A 22,126-nucleotide genomic window follows, 5' to 3' on the forward strand; every position below is an offset into this window, starting at 1 on the left:
AAGCCGGACTCTGGGCAGTCCTCTAGGGCATTGCAAGAGGCAGAGGTAAAACTGAACTCTCATCACAAAGATGAGGAATTAGGTTTGGATGCATCACCAACTGCTCACCTTGGATACGCTGGTTTATCACTCAGCCACCCTTTCAAAGGGGATTCCATATTCCTTTAAGCATCGATATTTATAGGATGCTTATATGCTGCCCACAGCAGTACCCAATGTACTTGTATCATTTCAGATTACCCACCTTAAAAAAAAAAAGTCTAGCTCATCAGCTTCTCTTGCAGACACCTTGACACCTCATCTCCAAGCTTTACGGCAGCCCTGATACTCTGCGCCTCCATATACGTATTAAGAGCAACAACAAATATTCCTCCAGGAAATCCCAGTCATTCCYACTCCTCATTTTCATTCAAGCTTTGAGGGAGACAGGATAAAACCAACCTCACCAACAAGGACGCAGTCTTCAGAGCACATATGTTACTCTAGTGCTCTGCTTCAGCTCAGGGAGCAATTCTGAWAGGAAATATACTGCTCTCAGTGCAGGCCTCTGAAGCATCATTTTATCTTAGGAGGAGGTTGCCACAGAAAGCCCACAAGATACACACCAGACAACCTATATATTTAGGAGGCTCACTTGACTCATCTTTCATTGCAATGAAAATACAGTTCTGATGGTAATTAAAGCTGCTTATCACTTTCCAAGGCAAAATACTATCCTCAAGTTGCTCATAGTAAGGTCCTATGTTTACAATGATGTTCCACAGACTTTAAACAGAATGGAGTTTCATTTAATGAGATATATGACATAAAACTCTGCTATTCTACTATCAGAGGGGAACTGSGGTGGTGACCTCCATAACGGTTCCTCAGGGAGTAGAGATTTATAASGAGAAGGCTTGCAAGAGAGCAGAAGAATCATCTATAGATGCATCATGTTGAATTGTCCAGGTACAATGATACTAAGGTATTTTGCACCACACTCCAAATACCAGTATTTCAAGCTCAGCAGGGAGGAACATATTCCTCCCAAATATCTATCTATTTTAAAAACYGTATTACAACATTAATTCAGTAAACCCAGGGAGACAGAATACCTATGTTATTCAGCTCAGGCAGTTTTTAAGAGATAAAAGGAATATCATCTAGGATGTCTCACAGGATACAATTCCATTAACAAATGGTATGTCTGGTTTTAAYAAGTGGACACATTTCTTTACAAATGTACAATGCAGAAAGAGTTAAAATGGTTTACTTTGGAGCCAAACATRTTTAAAAGAAGATAATAGTACCTTCTAAAGGTAATATTCGCATTACYGTATTAAGAGGAAATCTTTCTTAATGTACAGCCCTACCATTAGATTAACCAAGCTGCAATTTTAAAAACTAATGTTAGAGACAGCAAATACTCCCTAAACCAGAGTGTGCTACATTATTGTGACACTGTGAACATGCTGATACTTTGTTGGTCAATGTTATTTACTATCATTAAGCGGACACCTGCCAGACAGCCACGTCCGATGAAGCAGTGCAGTGCCCCTCATCAGCCGCAGAGTCTGCGGCAAGCTGGGCTGAGGATGCAAACGTAACTCACTGCCCCCGGAGGAGGTGATGCAGGAAAGGCCCTCTGCAGCTGAGGAGTGCAGCCCGCGGAAGTTTCCTGGCCCAGGAAAAGACGCTCCCCAAGGCCGACCCTCGCAGAGTACCGCGACGGCGCGAGCTCTCCGCGTGCCCGCTGGAGACAAACGAAAGGTTCCCAGAGTCTCCGGGGTAGAGGAATTGGAAAGAAAAGACAGTCAGATGAATAATTAATACAGTAAGRGGAGCATTGCTCCTGTTGTTTGCTAAGGAGCAAAGACTACAGACTCYAAAAATGTACCGAGTCCCCAAATGWGCTTGGCTAGTCAATATTTGAGTAACCRTTTAAATGAGCTGCTGCAAGTCACTATTTTCCTCCTTCGTGCAGTTGCTCCCCACACATTAAGAAATATGGAGAACTAAAATCTAATTCTCTTTGAACATTGGCTATGTTCACTTAAYTGAATTATTGAAAACATAACACTTGGTTTTGTAAAATAACTTGTCAATTAATAACCATTACAAGAAAGTCCAGCACCAACACAGATATGATCCAATTCATATCGCATCAGCTAATGAACAAGATTTTCTTTGGTTGGTTGTTTAGGGTATTTTCCCCCTTTTATTTTTAGACTGAGAAGAGGTGTGACAATTTCATAGGCCTCTTCTCTAAAAATATAAATATCTTGCCTACCTTTCCCTAGTTACCATGCTCCCTAGAGATGCTGCTTATTCCACCAGGTTTGCTTACGCTAAGATCACCTAACATGATAACTGGTGGCAGTGTTTGTTTTGTCTACTTTAAATCTATTCTAAGCCCAGCTGCAGTGAGCTGAGAAATTAAATTGAAAATCCAGGGCTTAGACATACTTCTTGTAACGATTGGGAAAAGGGAATATTTATTTTTTCTCATTATTTAGAAAATTAGAGATGAAATAGTTAGAAACAAGCTTTACATTGCTGAGCATGTGCTTTAGAAAATCACTGTGGACTAGAAAGGTATTTATTTGTATCAATTTTTGCAGAAGTAATTTTGCAATATTATATAGCATTTTTACCATCTTCAACACAAGTATTATCAGACATTTACTCAATTTATCCATTAAAGATTTACTCAATTTATCCAGTAACATTGCCTGCATATATATCTGCTTTCTCTTAAAGATTTCAGAATGCTTTAGATAGGCTGCAAGTATTTTAAATGATGTATCAGCCTGGTGAAAATAATACATGATTTTGCCACAAATACACCTTAGAATTCAGCTCCTAATCGGTTYCCTAACACTGGTCCCCTTCCTTGACTTTGCCTTTCAAACCCTGTGCAGCCCTTTTCACTCTGCAATCCTGTTTCCCCTAAAGAAACCCCAGTGTATGACCTAGGTGAGGGCCTGTTTACATAATATATATTTACTAAAACAAAACAACAACAACAAAAAAACTTATTCAAATCTCTTTAGAGGGTTAAGAATCTCTTTAAAAGTCCTTCCCCAACCTAAGAGACTTTTAATCTCATATTTTAGCTTCTTTAATGATGCAAGAATATCTAGTCCCATCAGGTGGTTGCATTTCCTTATTACAATGAGAGATGATATGCCTCCTGAAGAGATAAGGACACTTCAGCAAACTTACTTTCCTATCTCTGCAGAACACTGTCTGCAAAGCTACTGAACACTCAAGTTCATCATTGAGCCTATCAGCACCATTTTAAAATAATTTAAATTTGGGGGTTGACTTTCAAATTAGTAGCTTGATAGGGCTTTGCTTGACCGATTACATCTTATCGGAATTATTATATATAATAAATATATAGAGTATATAGGATATAAAGATATGAGCTGTGATATTCCATATACACAGAACAGYTCCAGCTGCTATGGATAAGGCTTAACCCAATGTAATGATACAGCTTTTTGAGAAAGATAAAAGCCCACTGGTGCTAGGACTGCATGCTTAAATATGCAGTGATCAAGAGTGGGAATTAAGGCTGCACCTGCTACATGCTGCCGCAGTTTTCATCGAGGGCTTGTAATAATCTCTACGCTGACATCTGTAGTAAGACCTGTGCTTATGGACAGAAAAAGGAAGAAACTAAAGATATTCACAAGTTCCCACTCCTGTTGTTAGTTGTAACTTATCAGTTGATATTAACCTCCTGCATCTTTTTTCCAGATTTCTTTAAATAGCTACTGAGAAAAAAAATAGAGAAATCATCATTAAACTACTACTTTAGTTCATCTTTTTGAATCTTTGTAAGCCAGTCYGGATGAAATAATGTTCCATATCACATGCTAGGGAAGTGGTGTAGACTTTCCCATATTTTCCATATTCCCRTATTTTCCCATACTCCCACTAAAGCTTTGAGTTTTGCACTGGTAGCAACCTCCCGCTCTTGACGAAAGATGAACTACCGTCTTTTCAGTGATTAGCTGACTGAAAAAACAGTCCACGTTAATTTTTTGAAAACTGACTGTTTTATGCAAGGCTGAGCAGGTTTTAAGTAGAATAAAGATGAAAACTAAAAGCCACTATTTTAATCCCTGGATGCATAGAATAGATTTAGCACTTCAGTAAAAGGAGAGATCAAGGCTACAGCCAATGTCCCCAAACCTTGCCACAGAGGATATTGGCTCCCAGATGATTTCAGACAGGAGCTCCACGACATACTGGCCAGGTGGGCAACAYCTAACAGCATCCCATAGCTCACAACAAGTTCAGCACTTCTTGTGAGAAGGACATGTCAGGAAAGCACTCAAGAGCTCATGCAGTTAGGAGCACCACTGAATTTTTTAAAATTACGTTATGTTAAAATGACTTGCCATTCAGGTGGGAAGGGATCATTTTGTCCGCTGCAAACAGTATGGTAAACTAGCTGCAGCTGCCCTGATGCCAAGTATGACACTCTGCCAGCTTTACCAGCTGTGAAGACAAACATGTCACTGGATTAATTATCATTAGTCTTTAGAAATGTGTTGCAGTTTTTTACTGAAGATAAGTTTGTAAGTGTAGAAAAAAGTTTGTAAGTGAAGAAAACAAGAAAAATGTTTATGGAAGTTAAACTTTGCTCTGATTTTGACTAGTTTAGGGCAGAACTGCATTTGGACATAGATATCTTTTACAGAGAAGTATCTGTATAATAAGCCTCTAAACTCCTCTAAATATGTATAATTACCTCACCTGGTATAAGTATTGTTTGCATTTCTATTGAATTTACATGCAGTGATCCAGAACAAATTGAGGATATTAAAAAACTCCTGCAACCTATGAAATGAAGGGAGTAAGGTTCATATGAACAGGAACACATCATTTATTTTTCAGGTGAAATTACTAAGTCATTGTTTTAACTTTAACTACATATGATGAAAAGCTCTTAATCTAATTTCTTGAATAGGTATGCAACAATTTTGCAAACTTCAAAGGAGAAAATAGTAACCAYTCTGTATTTATCTTTTAGATAGAGAGTTTAAAATTATAAATAATACTCTAAATATCTGAGGATTCACTTCCAGAACCTTGTCAGTAATGTTCTATTGCCTCCATTGTGTGACATGGGAGATTAGCGTAATAGAAGCCTTCTGGAGCAGAATAAAAAGGAAGAATGAGCAGTTTCTACTTGCTTGACTTTCTCATTCTCATAACTCAAGAATCAGCTTGAGTCATGCCTTAAAACTCAAGTTGTTTAAAAATGCACATAAATTAATAAGCATCTTAGCCTGAAATCATCTGCATTCAGTGRATATACAAAACCGATCCTGTTTACACATCACAAATGCAACAAGTGCACAAGTGCAAGGGAAAAGGGTTTCTTCTCCGCCATATTTTAAGCACTGCACAGAGCATCTACTTGCCTTGTAAGCTGTGTATTTTGCATGCTTAATCATCAGCAAGTTCTAGTTACACTGCTGTTCTGCTTAAAGCCATTGCCTGACCAGCTAACTCCAATCTGATATTTATATGGCAATTATTATTACCATCACATCTCCAAAAAGCTTCCCTGGGAGCTGTGCCATCCAAGAGCACATTGATGAGTTTTGTGTAGAGATGAACACCACACAGTTACGCATAAGGACTGGCTCGAGCAATAGCACCAGTCTTATTAGCAGGATTATTGGCTTATCCATTTGACTTTTTAGCTGCCAATGGCAGGTTGTTGTCCCTACCTGCCTGCAGTAGAATGTAACACTGAACTGAAACCTTCACGAGGGCTTGCTTGGATCTGCAGATACCTGCATGGGGATAGCAGAAACACTAGGTGAAGGAACAGTCTCCTGGCCACCATCTCCTTGAGAGACTCGCTGACTTGAGYGAACCATCATTTGAAGCAGTACAATTTAAATGACTTCCTTGTTCCTCAAGGACTTCTGATGTTGTGCAGAAAACATTTTGAGTCACTAGTCCATTTCTCCAGAAGCTACAGCTTAACCCTGCACCACTACTCCAATCTGATACCGGGCAACACAACCTGCTGCTGAACAGAGGAGCCCTGGGCTGTGCAGGCGCATGAGGGCAGAGGGCAGTAATGTGGTAATACAGTGATAAAACGGTAATATAAGAGGTAAGTCRGCATGAAGGACTAAACTGCATGAAGTAACTGCTTACACTGTAACAATAGGAACTGCAAGGAAAGGACTGAYGATGGCAGATGAGCCTCAGTTAATTATGAACAATATCCGTGTGGTCAGCCACAGAAAGCATATGCATAGTGAGACACACAGGCTGGAAAACATCCAGATATAACGTGAAGTTACAGAGCTATCGCATGAAGTGAATGCATAATTTTAACACTGTCTGGAAAAATTAGCATATGGCTGAAGTCATTTGTCATGCATTCATTGCTTCACTGGTAAATCTGTGTTACAAAATAATAACAATTGATAGGATAACACATTATTTGTTGTATTCAAAGTGGTTTTAGGGGAGGCTGGACTTTGGTCTCAAACTATTAGATTAGTTTTAACCTCTTTAGATGCTTTTTGATCATCCACACCAGTGCTATGTTTGGTACTTATCATACTACCCTAATGAAAAAATGCGAGTAATTAATCCAGTCAAGTTTTTRTGACCGGAAAAGGCTGAGTGACTGTGGTCCCTGAAAGAGATGAGCTAGAARGAGAGACAGAGGCTGATCATGCTTGGACACTGGCAGCCATGCATAATAGGAAGAGAGGTTGTACCTTAAGCCRGGCAGGACAATGTTTCCAAAAGATAAATCTGCAACCTCAAAAGAAAGTGATATACATCCCGGTTCCTGACTGCCAGATCAGGCTTTGCAAGATTGTCTGTGTTAACCAGGTAGTGCCATGCATCTCACRGCCTCATCTTCTCTGTCAAAACCTCCTTTCTCATGTCTTCCAGCAAGAGTGCTTATAAAGGTTGATTTAAATTTATACAAAACGATTGAGTCTATATTSCATCTAGATGCTGCAGACGAACCTGAGTTTTGGAAGACAGCAGTCTGAGGAGGTCTTGCCCCAAAGTTTTCACAGCCCAGGAAGCTTCTCGTATGTCTGATGCATTGCAAAGACATCAGCCTCTTCAACACCAGGCTCAAGATAAATATTATCTAAACCATGATACAACCACAATCTATGTCAGAAGGAGATGGCTATCATAAAACACACATTCCCCAGTAAYAGTACAACATTCTTTGTTCTTAAATATCTAGATATTATTACTCTGGATATGTCCAGCCAGCTAGCTGTGGATTCCAGATGTTTTCATTTTTCATGTATTTTCAGCTTTGCCTTTTATTTCTCTCTCTTTTTTTTTCTAAGCAGCATTAATAATTGTTTTATTTTTCTCATAGTTGGAAAAAAGCATGAAATCATGACTGGGCCAAGAATTCTCTCTCTTTTCTTAAAGGAGCAGCAGTCCTGGGTAACYATTTATTCCATAAATACTTTAGTGGTTAGAGGAAGGCCAAAGAAAAGACTGAACCTTTATTTAGTGGAGATAGATAATTTTTAACAAATGGCATGGGTACAGCAGACGTCTGAATGCCTTTCTCATATCGGACTTCACTAAAAGAGTCAGCTGTGATCACATCTTTCAAAATTAATACCAGTGACAAAATCTAAATAAAAGAGGAAAAAGACAGACAGTATTTAGATAAATCAGATTCTTCCAAATTTGCTGGTCTTGTGAATCTCATTGTAGGGTACTCCAAGAAGTAACTGATTAAAACTGTCTGTGTTCTTAGTGCTTATCTGAATTCATTCAGGATTGCTGAAATACCAGAAGACTGGAAAAGGGCAAATACTGTGCCTACCCTTAACACACAAGAGAGAGGATTTAGGAAACAAGATCAGTTAGGATCAGTTAGGAGAAATGGTTGCCTCTTTCCAAAGGGAAAAAAAAGAACAAAAAAAAGGCAAAATCCTTTGTAAATGCCTAGCAGATTTAAAAGGAGATGAATTACAGCAAAAACAAATCCAGGAGTTAATCACAAGCTGAAAACACTATCATRTAATTACACAAAAATTGTACTTGAACGGGATGTACAAGTATTAATCTGCAACAAATATAAAATAATCCTTCTACTCCACTTAGTAATGGAGTACCACATCCAGCTCTGAAAAATCACACTTCAAAGGAAGTGTAGACTAACCTGAGAGATCCCAGAGGGCAGCAGTGAGACTCTCCAGGAACTCAGTGATGTGGAAATTTCTCAGTTTCACGATGGCATCCCTATTACTGTGGTCCCTCCAGGGTTCCCCAGAATGTAAATTCTGGGAAAGATCATCCCCCCCCCCCCCAAAAAAAAAAAAAAACAACAAAAAAAAACAACTAATATTTTTTCAGATTGAATGTTTTSAGTGAAAGGAAATTGGCATCTCTCAGAGAAACTGATTTGACTACTTCTCACCATGTCCAATACTAATTTCTAACAGCAGGGCAAAGCTGGAGTGCTGCTCAGATTTTCCCACAGCACCACAGGCAACAGTCTAAGCCAAGGTTTTTCTCTACTGGATAATTTAACTTTTCACTTTGTTTTTCAAATCCATGCAACAGAGCTCCAAATAATACTGGCAATCAGGATTGAAGAAAGTTCTATCAATCTCATCACTTCATTAGCAGGCAAGAATAACAACTAGAATAGGAGCTGCATTTTTTGCCTAGAAGAATACCACAATTCATCCACCAAAAATGAAAACAGCTAGACAAACCTATCAAAGGCAAGGGATACAAAGTACATGGGTGGTGTTATTTCTTTTCATCATACGTACACAGTACCTTTTCACCTTCAGACAAGAACCTCTCAGCTCCAAGAACCTCCCATCCTGCTGGTGCTTTGCAAATAAACTTACTAGAACTGAACTCACAAGTAATATTTGAAAAGTAATCTCCACTATCTACTAGAATATCCACAACGTTAGGTAAGGGCATAAACTGAAAGTTACTGYTTCAATTCAAAACTCCAGCTCTCACTTTGAGAATATGACACAGCCAAAGTTAGAAATGTTACATTTATAGGGTCAGTTCTGGAGCGGTAAAGCTTTTTGRCAGAATGCAACAAGCCTTGAGGGGGATTTAATAGCTTGGACTAATATTTTTGAGACTTTTGATCCAAATTTTGTAGTATTAATMCAGATTTACAGGGCATTGTTTGACTGGCATCTATTGAAATCCACAATATTAAAATACTATGGGACAAATTCAGCCACRGCACTTAAGTTTTCTATTACACTCTTAAATACCTGAAAATTTTGTGTATATGCGAAAAGTTATAGACTCTGTGCAGAATAAACATATACATCCTAAATATGCTGACGTGGTATCAATGAACTACATTATGGAACAGAAATGTTTTAATCATATATTTTTAAATACGTAAAATCTTGGCCAACTATTCATCTCCCTAATGGCTTATTCTAAACTTCAAAACCTCTGACTGATTCCAGAGAGATATAATTTAAAGAAAAATCAATCTTCAGAAAATTATAAATAATTCTTCCCCAAATTACAGCCTTTCCAAAATTCCCTAGTCTTCTTATCTTACACTCTTCTAGAGTGGAGGGATTTTGAGGTTTTTGTTTGTTTGTTTGTCTTTTTAATCCAGCACTGATAGCTTGGTGGAATAAGAAATGGAAGACCTTGAGCATCCTAAGAGGATGCATAGAACTCTCCTTCCAATTTTCCAGGTCTCAAAGGAAGAGATTTCGAAGTGGATATACTTTTGCCATTGAAAAGCAGTCCTGTGGGTAGTGGAACTACTGTAACCTGGTTTCCAGTGAACATTTTTCACATGATTAACTAACTAACTTTGTAAACTGAATTATACTTAGGTTGCAACAGGTATTCAGCTTCTGAAAGTTTCCATCAGAATTCATGTAATCTGCTCCACAGCCCAAGTTTGCCTCTCTGGTTTATTCCCTGAATGGTGAGCTACCCTGGGGCACAGCATTCATAAGATCTCCCCCACACGTGAATTCTCTGATGCCTAAGAAGAGTTGAGCATGCAGGGCAACTTCTCCTTCAACATGATATTAGTCTGGTCTTCTTTCTCCATCTAGCCAGCAATTACCACAAAATTACAGAAAAAAGATAGAAAAGTAGTACTCTACAGATACGGCACAGAGTATGCTGCAGAGCATACAGTATATATACTGTATCACAGAAATGCAGTATTTTTGAGACACTGGCACCTCCATCAGACTTGCACAAATTTGGTTTATGAGTAAAAAGGTTATTGATAACAGAAGGACTACCAGAGTGTTTCATATGATCAAATTTTTGCAGGAAATCATGTTTCTTTTTTTTCTTCCCCCCCCCCTTTTTTTTTTAAGAAAAAGGCTAAGGTACACTTTATGCTTGGTTCAGAGTCATGATTTCACAACAAATAAGAACAGAAGTTGTCCTATCATTCCTCACCAAAACAAATGTTCACACATTCAGTTTTCAATATTCWTAACTCTAGTTTATAGACTGCATAAAGGAAACATGCTATTTTGCCCCATTCATCCTCCAGGTGAGGTCATACATCAGTGGCTATACAAGTAAATGTACAAGTTCGATGAAAGGATGTGTATTCACATAGCTGATCACTGTTTCTATAGCATAATTTTAAACCCCAACAGTTATTTTAATAATGTTCTTTTCAGCTTGAAAAGGTTTTCCTAGATTTCTTATGTATTTTGATATCAAATGATCTGTCATATTTTGTTCATTTCTAAAGTCAATATTTTAAAATCAAATAATACATTTCTTCATTAATTTGTAAAGCTCTATGTGTCTCAAGCTTGAAACTTTGAACAATTAGTTTATCCTAATACGTTAGGATAAACATATCTGATACCAATTCTAGTTTCATTACAGTATTTTAGACCAACATACAAGGGTGAGTACAATTTCTGACCTTTTTAAAGATCTTTGTATGAACTATGCATTTTACAAGCATAAAAGCATATAATGGCAATAAAAAAAGACAGCTAACATTACATTTGTGAGATAATGCGCATTTGTACATCCAAGTACTTACCAGAGCTGCATTTAGTGTCTTCATGAATATTAAATAGTTGCAGAGAAAACAAAACTACTGTAGGCCAAATGCCAACATTCCTTGCTTTGTTATTCTTTTGATACTGAACATCCTTGGAAAGCTAACCTATAATCTTACATGTGTTCTGTATTTGTAGGTACATTTTTATCAGGAAATGCTGCGAAATGGAAGTTCCTGACAGATAAACTCTTTGGCCTTAAAAATTCCACAAGTATTACTTGAATATCAGAAAGAGTAATTTCCAAACTTTAGTTGTGATTTAATATTTCTTTACTTAAAAATCATAACAAGCTTTAAGATAATTGGCGAGACACACGTGTATTATAGATGCATTGTTATAATGGAATCGGCCATAAAAATAAAATGGGGAAGACACAATCCCACTATATCCCTAAAGTCCTTTGGTCCATATCTAATAACTAGGGATGTGACAGAAGTTTTGCCTAGTTTTGAATCCAATTAAGAGACATCAAGAGTTTTACTCTACAGTTAATGGAGTTTCATTCTGATGACCATGGTCAGCAAAGCAGAGTGCAGGGAAGAAAAAAGGGAGGGAAGTGCAATGGAAAAGAATAGAGTGAAAAATACAGTAAAGTGAAATGATGTGAAGTCAAAAAAATCAAAACTGAATAAAATGAGACAATGAAAGGGAACTGAAAAGATATTAATTAGTACAATCTCAACTTTTCTGGGAGGAAAATATGGATGACAGAAATTCATAAAGCATCTGACATGTCAAAGGTAAAAAAATATATATATTTTAATTGATTCAATCTTGAAAAGAGAATGACAAAAGAAAAGTTTACCTATGTTCTTTTTTTTTTTTTTTTCTTTAAAGCAGGAAATCCAAATAGCAGTGAGCTGGGTTCCTCAGATCCCTAGCTCCAGGGAGTTCACTAATGCTGCTCACTGTGACTGGTTTGTAAGTGTCAAGCTTAGGATTTGCAGGCAAAACTGGGCTTTGCCACCCCAAGGATGGAGCACAGCCTTGCACTGTGACAGTCACCATGGGAAGACAACAAGAAAGCGATCAAGCAGAAAACTKGAGAAAAGTGAGAATTATTTCTTCCAGCAAAAGAGAAAGCAAACAGAGGTAAGGGCAACCATCACTGTTTTCGGGAAGGGACGGCCTCCAGCAGCAGTTACTGCTATATGTTCAAGACCTTCCCATCTGCATTGGCCACAGGATAGTGGCAAGGAGATGACATCCCGGCTGTCTTGGGCTCTCACACAGCAGGGGGAACAGTTGCATTGCAACCCTCGTGGGACACATCATGCGTTCCCACCATGCCTACAGTGATACAACGTTTGCAAAGATAAACCACTTTCCAGATGGGAAATGACAAAACTAAGATGATTTCTGCCACTCTMTTTCAACTGCCACGTCCACACGGGCTGCAGTGCAGCCTTTCACTGCCTGCCCACATCCGCTYTTACACACAAGATACCTTCTGTCTTTTCTGCACAAAATTAACAGAGCTCATTTCACAAGCGCACACCCTAACGTCTCATCTTCTCTTAGCTATTCAGGATGTGGACTTGGGTTTTACCTACCACACCCTTTGTCAGACCTTCACCTGAAGATCAAAWGACTAATTTTGTAGCCACAGCCTCAGTATTCCTCATTACTGTATTAATCAAATATCTGTGAAATACTCTCCTCAAAACAGTCCTTATAAAATAAGGATCTTCTTCTAACCCATTCACACTTTTTTCAGTGAGACGAGAGGMTGACTTTGGAGAAACTATAGTCGAAGTTGTTCATTAAATTCAGGTAAAGAGCAATAGCTAAGTAAAAGTTGACCTTTCTGAGTCCTTTCTATTAGACAATACTTTAGGCAATAAAATCACAGCCAGTACTGACTTCAGGTACTATGATGAGTGTTTGGCACTGCAAATCAGACCCAGGATCTCAGAACTGCATACCCAGAAATGAAAACAAAAGCCAAACCTACACAGCTAACTGCAAAAGCTAAAGCAGTATGTGCAGTATCACCCAGAGCTCTGCGGCAGAGGCAGGGATAAATCCAGTCCAGCCCTTAGTGACAAGGCCTCCTTTTCTCTCTGCCCCTCCAGTGCCTCATCCCCTATATAATCCAATTAATAAGTAAGGCACAATTCGTCCCATGCACGACTCAAGGCAGGGGCCCTGTGGAAACAAACAACAGGTAATCATCATAATTAAAATAAATCATCATGCTTTACAGTCCAATTAAAGCTGTAACTGTAAAACCAAAATTGCCATCCGCTACTCACGAACACTGGCAAAGCTCTCTAGCGCGGCTGAAGTTTTTAGTAGAGCGCAGTATTGGCAGAGGGCTAAGGGAGCAACTCCCTGCAGTCGCAGGTTGTTCTCTTCTGCACTGACCATGGGATGGGATAACGCACACACATTTTCATGGGCTTTCACAGCTATTACAGACAAAAGTCAGTTGAACAGACCCCCCACTTCCCCGCAGAGCATTCAGGACCACGCTCCTGCTTACTAGTGCCTCCTGCTCCCATCTCCCAGGCCACTTCACAYCCCACCCCTCTGACCTCCCGTTACAAAACTCTACTCTACCTTGGCCACGCTTCTCCTCCAAGCCCCAGTCCTCTTCCCATTTCAGCTCGTACCCTCCCCTCACCATGTTCCTCATTTCAGCAGTCTTATTCAGCTGGTACCTGCCCCTGGCGCTTCACCCATTTTCCATCTCTTCCCGCACCGAACTCCTGAAATGTCCTTTGGCCGCTGCTCTCGAACTCCTGCATTGCTCAGCACTGTCCCACGTACCGTGTACCCTCCACTATTCCTTTCGGCTCGTGCCGYAGCTGCCACCCTGGCTCCATCCAGCCGCACACCTGCTTCTCCCTAAACAGCATCTTCCAGACCCCTTCTGCCAACACGTGGGCTCCACTGGCCGCAGGCAGCTAGCTCCCTTTTCAGAGAGAAGCAGCACCCTCTGCATTTTCATCTCCCTTATAATATGTTCACTCAGAAGTATCAATATTTGTTCTGCARTATTCCATGTAGAAATAACTCGCAGTAACATTTTGCCTAATGTACACAAATCATCAAAATGCAGAAAGCCAGTACATAACAGATTAATTCATGCTCCAGAAAACAGTAAGCATAATGCTGTAAATACTAAAAGCACATGCCAGGTTTCAGCATTACTGATAACTGCAAGGTTTTTCGTTCAGAAAAATCTCACCTAAATTCCTAAGCAGTGAGTGCAGCCCTTGCTATTAGTTGCAAAGCAYTATGTAGCCCAAAAGCATCTAAATAAAATGGATAAAAACAGGTCCCAAGTGCCTCATAAAAGTCACAACCATTAAAAGGACATAGTTGCTATTCTGTAAATTCTATATAACTTCTTTTCTCAAGGCACCAAATAAATGAGACAACACAAASGGACAAACTACTGTTTAAAAGACTTTAACTGGGTGAAAACTGTAACCCTACTATTACTGGGGGCACCTGGTGGACTTTTCAAACTTTATAAAATTTAGCTGGAAAACATATACAAAACATTACTATAAAACTAATAAATATTTTGTTACCAGGGTAGAAAAAAAATGTATATCTGCTCCTTTTGAATAAAGGTTTTGGTTGCTTGGTCACAAWATGACCAAGAATTATTTCTTCATCATGAATGACGATTTCTTCATCACAAAATCAAAAACAAGTTTCCACATTGCAYGACTAAATATGCACGACGGTCTTTGAGCGAGAGCAGAAGTCTAAGCCCTCCCATCCCCAGGTTTTCTATTTGCTCACTTCTGCCTTTAATAAAGTGCTTCAGACCCAGTTTCCTTTGTAGAAACAAACAGATCATCCATCTCACTGAATAAGATTAGGTGTCATCACTTCTCCCTTCTTTGTGAAATAATGAAAGTCATACAGAAGGAAAAAAAACTTGTTTTAACCTTTTTCAGCAAAGAACAAGAATTGTAACCTTGGATGCCATGTGTGTGAAATAAAAATACTCAGTTTCAAGTTACAAAGTCTATGATCTACTCTTTTCTCCTACTCTGATTTAGGATGGAAAGGGTGATATTTTCTATCATGAATTGAAAGGAATCTACTTATTCATATTTAAATAYAAAATCTATTAAAAGTCCAGTTAGACTAATACTACTTTTACTTCCTAATACAATGGAAATYCACTCATTTTTTGCAGTCCAAATTAAATGACTACTTTTAAATGCAGTTCTGGGGAGTAATGTCACAAAAACTAAGTTAAAAAGAGCYCGTGGCAATGCTTCTGTAGCCTATTGCTAAACAGAGAAGTGAAAGCAGATTGTAATCTTATATTATCCTCCACATTTGTTTGGATTCTAAAAGTATTTAAGTCTTCTGAAATACACTTGAACAGTTTAGTTTTTATACAAGAAAATCAACTCAGAGCTGCCTTATTAGGTCTTATGAACAGGAGCTTTACTTACAGCATTGACTGAGACATTCGAGACTGTACTAATGCGTACTTTCTCGCATTATTTAATCTTTCTGACACTTGATAATATTTTTAAACTGTCATTTCAAATAAAGCCTTGTGATATGGGGTCACATTCAGACCAGAAAAGATAATCAGTGATTTACTGCTTTTACAGACAAATATTTTTAGCTTCTATACAGTATCCAGCCACAAACGAAGAACAAAAATGTTCCRAGTCCTTCTATTTTAGAAAAAAGCATTCTGTATACGTGAACCTGTCATTTAGAAACAATGTGAAGATACACACACACACATACGCACACACACACTATTATAAAATAATTTATGTTTGGGGTTTGTTAAAAAGCCAGTAATTGCATATTCATTTAACTCCTTATTTTATAGCATGGTATAAAAGGTTACCTTTCAGAAAAGGAGCCCTCCGTGGCACAAGCAGTTCTGTGATTTCCACCTGCTCTTGCTGATGCTGTTTAACCAGGTTTCCTTCACTGCCAGCCCTCAAAATCTTTTCACCTAAACTAATTTTTCTAGATCGGCTGTTAAAATCTTCTTTCCTAGATGAAGGCGATTTAGGTGCAGTATTAGCTGACAGCGGTCTGGCCAAGCGAGAGGGCTTGGACATTGTGAATATGCAGGAATTTACCTGCTCCAGCAGCAATTCCTGACAGCCCTCCGCAGCCCACTTTCCAGCCCGGAGCTCCGGAGTTGCTGCGTGCAGCGCAGCTGGATCTGAACAGCAGCGCTGCCAGTTCGATCCGCTTTAAACAAAAGGCATTGGGTGGTCACAGGGACAATTTACCCGACCTGTGGAATGTAAATCGGCGTGCGGGTAAAACAGATGACTCTCTCCAGCTGGTAGTGAGGACCAGATGCTCTTTCAGGGCAGGTACAGACCGGACACGGGGCCGCGCTGAAGCAGAGCAGGAACGCCCCACCTCCGCAGGTGAAATAATGCAAAGTAACCCAGACGTGGGGCTTACGTCTGAATGAGGGCTCTTACTACATTCCCTTTCCAAATGTCACTCTCAAACAACTGCTTGCTTGTTTTAGCACGTTTCTTCCCTATACGGCAAACGCCCACTATTTAAGAATCATATAGTAAATGCCTGATGTCAAGAATAATTGTTTGTCTTTAGGCACAGTGCAAGCTTAAGTTGGATTAAACAATGCGTGTTTTCTTACTATTGTTTTTTCTAATTCACCAGGAAAAAAGAATGATTAAGAAGGAATATCATCTATTATTGAAAAATGGCCTAAATCTTTTTATTAACTGCTTATAACTATCGTTTAGGAAATAACAATATACAGAACACTTCCTATTATACCCCCAAAAAACCTCTTGGCCTCTTGCCTACTACAGACAACCATGTTCTTTCTTGCATCTCCAAATAAATAATTTCTGACTTCAGGCTACATTATTTGAAACCTCAGTTGCTAGATGCTTTCCTTTGAAAATGCCTAGGCAAAKCCTATCTAACTTTCTCTGCCAGCCCTTTCCTTGTGAATGGTGCCAAGATTCAGAGTATTTGGTCACATGAAAAGAAAATTCCATTCAGTGTAATTTTGCAAACAACTTCCAATGAAAAGGAAAACAGTGTAAATGAGATGGAAACATCAYAGCTACAGTTATAATGAAATCTCTACACTGAATTTCAAAATGCATTCTTTAATATCCCAGGCAACTACATTCCCAGTATGAAGGGCCACACTGTTTCAAAACTAGAACAAACAYAAGCCAGGCAACACTACAAGAGCTAAGTACTGGTAGTTACTTAGGAGAAAAGCTTAATAGGAAAATGTGACTGAATTGTTACAGACATTCTTGATCTTCTGAGATGGTGATTGTGCAATACAACAAAACCTTTTTTGCATGCTTTTTCCATATGTTTTTTGTTCCAAGATTCCCACATTAAAGAGGTAAGTGTTCGTGCTTCCTTACAGAGCATACTGTCTATTGCTCTGTTGCCCCATTAAGAAAGGGGCTGACTAAGTGCAGTATAGTAGGCCTTGCCACAATATTGATAATATTCAGTGTTTTATTTTATCAACACAGTAGGAACTCGAAATGAGTAGGAAGATTTCAACTCTCAAGGAGGAACTTGGCAGACAGGAGAATAACGCCAGACTGAYTAGCAGTGCTCAGACGCAGCAGGTCACACCGGAGAAAACAGAGCTCAGAAGCCGAAGTGAAGCAAGAACATGAACTGGAGCGAGGAACAAACGAGGAAGGCGGAGAAAAAGTGGAGTCAACACATACGTGAGAGCTCCGTTGTACTGAGCCCTAGAAGTACTGTCTGACTCCTGGGAGTATTGCATGCACTTTTTGTTAGTAAGAGATAACTCTACATTTAGAGAAGACACYAAAAGGCAGTTTTTTGTATCTGTTGGCTATTTATTGCCAATGAATTATATTTGATATATATGATRTATATTTGATACATAAGAATTATGTTTTATGCTCCCTGTAAAGATCCTAAACTGTTCTGCTAACACAATTTTTCTCAAAATCTTCCATCAAGACAGCCTTAAAAATGACAATTTTCCATGTTTAAAAATAGTTTTTAAATAGTGATAATAATGTCTCTCAAATTACATATATGTTTTTTAATTCTCCCAGACTCAGGATAATTGTGATCTAAAATTGAGATCTGACTGACAACATAAATGACAGTGTTGCAGCTTTGGAATTCATACTGCTAATGTGAAATCCCACTGAGATTATTGCATATCCCCAACTCATCCTAACAGAGCACTCTTAGCACAAGCAGACTGTTCTTGGAAACAGCAGCTTCATTTGTGAAGCAGGAGTCTAAGCAGACGGTCACATTGGCCATAATCTCAAAATAATGTAATTGCTAAGCAATATAAGGACATCATGAATTCAGGTTTTTCCTAGGGCTCTCTATGGTAACACAGCAACAAGACCTGGGTTTCAGGAGAGGAACATTACCTTCTCCCACACTTCTGGCAAGAACAGCCCTAACTGTTCTCCACTTGAACATGAAGGAAGAAGTGACACTTTTTGCCCTATGAGACAGCAGCCATGTCCTGACCCATATGTACTTTTGCCAGAAAAGAAGCTCTCTGTTTCAAACCAGAGACATTACTAAATAGAAATGGGACAATTCATACATTGTTCACRTGTTACTACTTTCTCAAGCACTTGGAATTCCCAGAAAACTCTGCTCAGTTAAAGACTAATTTTTTTTTGTAATATCTGAAAAGTTGCCTAGTGGTATTTTCAAAATACATCCAGAGTCTAAGTATACTATGGATGCATAAATATCTTAAAATATGTCCAAATGTTGTTCAGCCCTCCTTTCTTCATGTCCTAACAGTTCAACTATCCCACATCTGCTTTCCTGTTAYGGGGGATTTACTTCCTTTCTGCTCATTATTCCTTTTTGGCCTATTATAGTCTGTGYTATCACATTCTCAAATTCTCAGAAAGATTTTGCTTTTTTTAAAAAAAGACTCTCCCTCACTTTGCTGAGATGCAAAGCTAGTGGTCACTGCCATGAACATCATCTACATTTCAAGTCTTTCAAAAAAAAGAGGGGGGGGGAATAAGCTAAGCACAGGTTGCTTAGCATTTGGGGTTAGATCTAGAAACACTAAATCACTTCAGTCATGGGGTGAAACAGCATGAGAGCACATGGCTGGGGGCGGCTGCTGGCAAAGATCCATCATCTCACCATCTCCAGCAGCTCCCCAGGGGCCAGGAGCTCCCCAGTCCCCCTGCCTCATCACCAGCTGCTCATGAAGCTCCCTGGCACCAAGTCTTTCATTAGCTCCCAAGCTTTCTGATCTCCCTAGGTARTCTTTTAAACTGCTTTAAAATAAATAAAGAAAGAAAGATCCCTTTTCCCTTAGATTTTAGATAGCCAATGTGAGCTACGTAGGAAGCACACATCCTATTGATGCAACATACCATTAAGGAGCAAAGTAGTTCAATTTGTCAGGTTTTCGTGAAGTGCTGTGGGAAGTTTTCTCATGCTTTGGGTCAATGAATAAGCTCTGTCACTGGCTTATACAGTAGAAACTGATATTAGTGCATCAACAATGTAGTCTATTCTTTCTGATAATTATGTATATGTAAACAAGTAATTTTTTTAGGATACCATATACTTTCCATACACTGTTTAAACCTTGTCCTATTAGTCTCAAAATGCAAGTCTCTTCATTCCTGCCTAGAAAATAAATTACTCCTGAAATAAGACAACAAGAATTTGTTACAAGTTAGCTAGCAGAAGGCATTTTTACCATAGCATATTAAATAGGTTATTATACTGCTATTAGCTTAAGTAACATTGTGCCCCCTGGGATAGAAGGAACATGACTAGAGATGTTATTAATCCAAACAAAGCATTTGCAAAGCTTGAAATTTCCTTTTTTGGGCACCCATGAAGTTCTGGTTTACATTCTCACATAAAGGGCCGGTTAGAGGAGGGGAACCTTAGCATGCGAATCAGGAAAAAAGGTAGCTGATCCCGTATAGTCGAACATGTGGTATTTTGTCAGTATGTAGGAAAAGATTAAAGATCACTCCTCGTCCTCTTTCACTATACTCTCTCCCATATTTTGGTCTGCAACTATTAAAAGAAGAAAGAGACATACAAACGCATACATTTCAAATCCAGCAGACYAATTCTAAACTACTGAGAGTCAACAACTGTGACTTGAGTAAATGGAAATTGCAGGTGCAGAAGTTAAAACCCTAAATTAATGAAGTTTTCTCTCCACAAAATTGGGCAAGTAAACAGATGGCACAATACTTTCAGTGTAAAATGAGAAATAAACGTATATGCAGCCAAAGAACAAGATCAGTGATGAAAACAATTTCAGAAGCAAATCACAGATAGGTATGCAATGTTATAAAAAAGAAAGTTTAATGCTTCAGAGAGGTACACCTTCTAGTAACTGAAGCATGCAAAATTTGTGACAAGTTAATTCTGCAGATGTTAAAGCTTTCTTAGAACCATGTGCCAGTACTTTGTTTTCCTCTATATGACTACTGAAATAGTTGTATAATATACATAATACAGCAGAGGCTTCACGTTCAATATATTGAGACTCATTTTAAAACACTTCACGCAATTCTAAAAAYATTTTTCCTGGAAAAGTAAGCCACGCAAAAGGAGCCCAGTCAGCCATTCAATGACAACTGAGTTCTCCCCCCTCAAATCCCCACAAAAGAAAGCTGTAATCATGGAAAGTCCTGTTACTCTTTAATATGGTCTTAAAAAAAAAAAAAAAAAAAAAAAAAAAAAGTCTGTTAAGGGTCCTGCAGTAATATAATAGCTGCCTAGAAGATGCTATAATTAAAGCTGAGTTGTCATTTCTATCAGGAAACCCTGTTCCAAAGATTTACTACTCAGCCATAAAAATTCAATCTCAGCTCCAAGACTTAAAAAAAAATACCATCAAATTCAGGAAAAAAAAACCCTTCAGGTCTGTTTTAATTCATTTTCTTGAAGTTTTAGAAAATTAAGCAACCATAACAAAACCTTTCTTAAAGGTAGAAGACTTTACAGCTGTGGAATCTGAACRCATTATTCTTCCTCAAAACCAGAAATAACATCAGTAAAGGCAGAATGAATTCTCTTTATTATTATATCACTTCTATATCTTATATTTGGCTTTAGTTCAATACCTAGAAATAGTCCTATATTTACTAAATAGGTCTGTGGTCTACTAATACGGTGTTTACATAGATTTAACTACACCAGGGTTATGATCTTTTAAACCAATGCAGTTATATCACCACTAACCATAGCACGTCTGTATGCRTTCTGTCCTAAAGGTTTCTTTGGACTATTACACTTGATTCCCTTCCCATGTGAATACCAGTCTTAGCACACTYGCACATGCCTAAGTGCATCCACCCATGGGATGGWCTATGTGTAAGAAAAAAGCAAGGCAACATCTGTGTGCAAACACATCCGGCAGCATTTGAACAATTCACCACGACTGTTGCTCACATTTCCAGCTGATGTCAACTGTGATGACAGGTTTGGGTACATAATACCAATAAGATGATGATATTCACTAAGCTGTTCCAGAAGGAATGATCCGTTGGGAGCAGCTGCTCATGCACCTCATAACAAATACTATTTTTGCAGAATTTTACCTTTTTCTATACATCAACCACAAAAAAATCAGAGATTTATTCTTTATGCATATCATTTACTAAACTCCACTCAACAGCGTTCTGTGATTTGACTGTTCTTGGTGATGTATTGGTTGGCTGTAATGATTAAGAGAGCTAAAACTATATAGTCTTATTCAAAGTTGTCTCATGTGTACTGATGTTTTAATCAAATAAAACAGGAAGTCAACTTTAACAGATTCTTAAAAGAACACCCCATAAGCCTACCCCTGACAGCACGCGGTTACTATTACCATATTGTTAAATAACATCTGAATACTTCCACATATGCAGTTCTTTCACATTGGATTCTCAAAGTTTTCTAAGGATATGCACAAAAATATATTTTGTTAAATTTATAGCTTTAATAGTCTTTAGTAGAAAAGTGAAGTAGAAAATTCTTTTTCTTTTAGTAGAAAAGAAGTTTCAAATGCTCTTTTTAAATGATGTAATTGAAACTATGCCTAC

General features: G+C 38.4%; 1 protein-coding gene across 4 annotated transcripts in view; it reads right to left on the reverse strand.

The window, feature by feature from the left end:
- The window catches only part of KIAA1217 (KIAA1217 ortholog), a 346,927-nt gene that overhangs the window by 222,594 nt on the left and 102,207 nt on the right, over positions 1–22,126 (reverse strand). For 2 of the 4 annotated variants that reach the window (XM_085318334.1, XM_085318337.1), the window contains exon 1: positions 15,913–16,132. The exons of 1 other annotated variant lie outside the window; for it this stretch is intronic. In XM_085318334.1, coding sequence (XP_085174460.1) covers positions 15,913–16,132 — 220 coding nt within the window. Of the gene's footprint in view, positions 1–15,912; positions 16,203–22,126 lie in introns of those variants that run through there. One more of the 4 variants, XM_085318335.1, reaches the window with a different exon arrangement.

This window comes from Rhea americana, unplaced genomic scaffold, assembly GCF_003343005.1.
Source record: "Rhea americana isolate MKP2758 unplaced genomic scaffold, rheAme1 scaffold_53, whole genome shotgun sequence".
NCBI classification, from domain to species: domain Eukaryota; kingdom Metazoa; phylum Chordata; class Aves; order Rheiformes; family Rheidae; genus Rhea; species Rhea americana.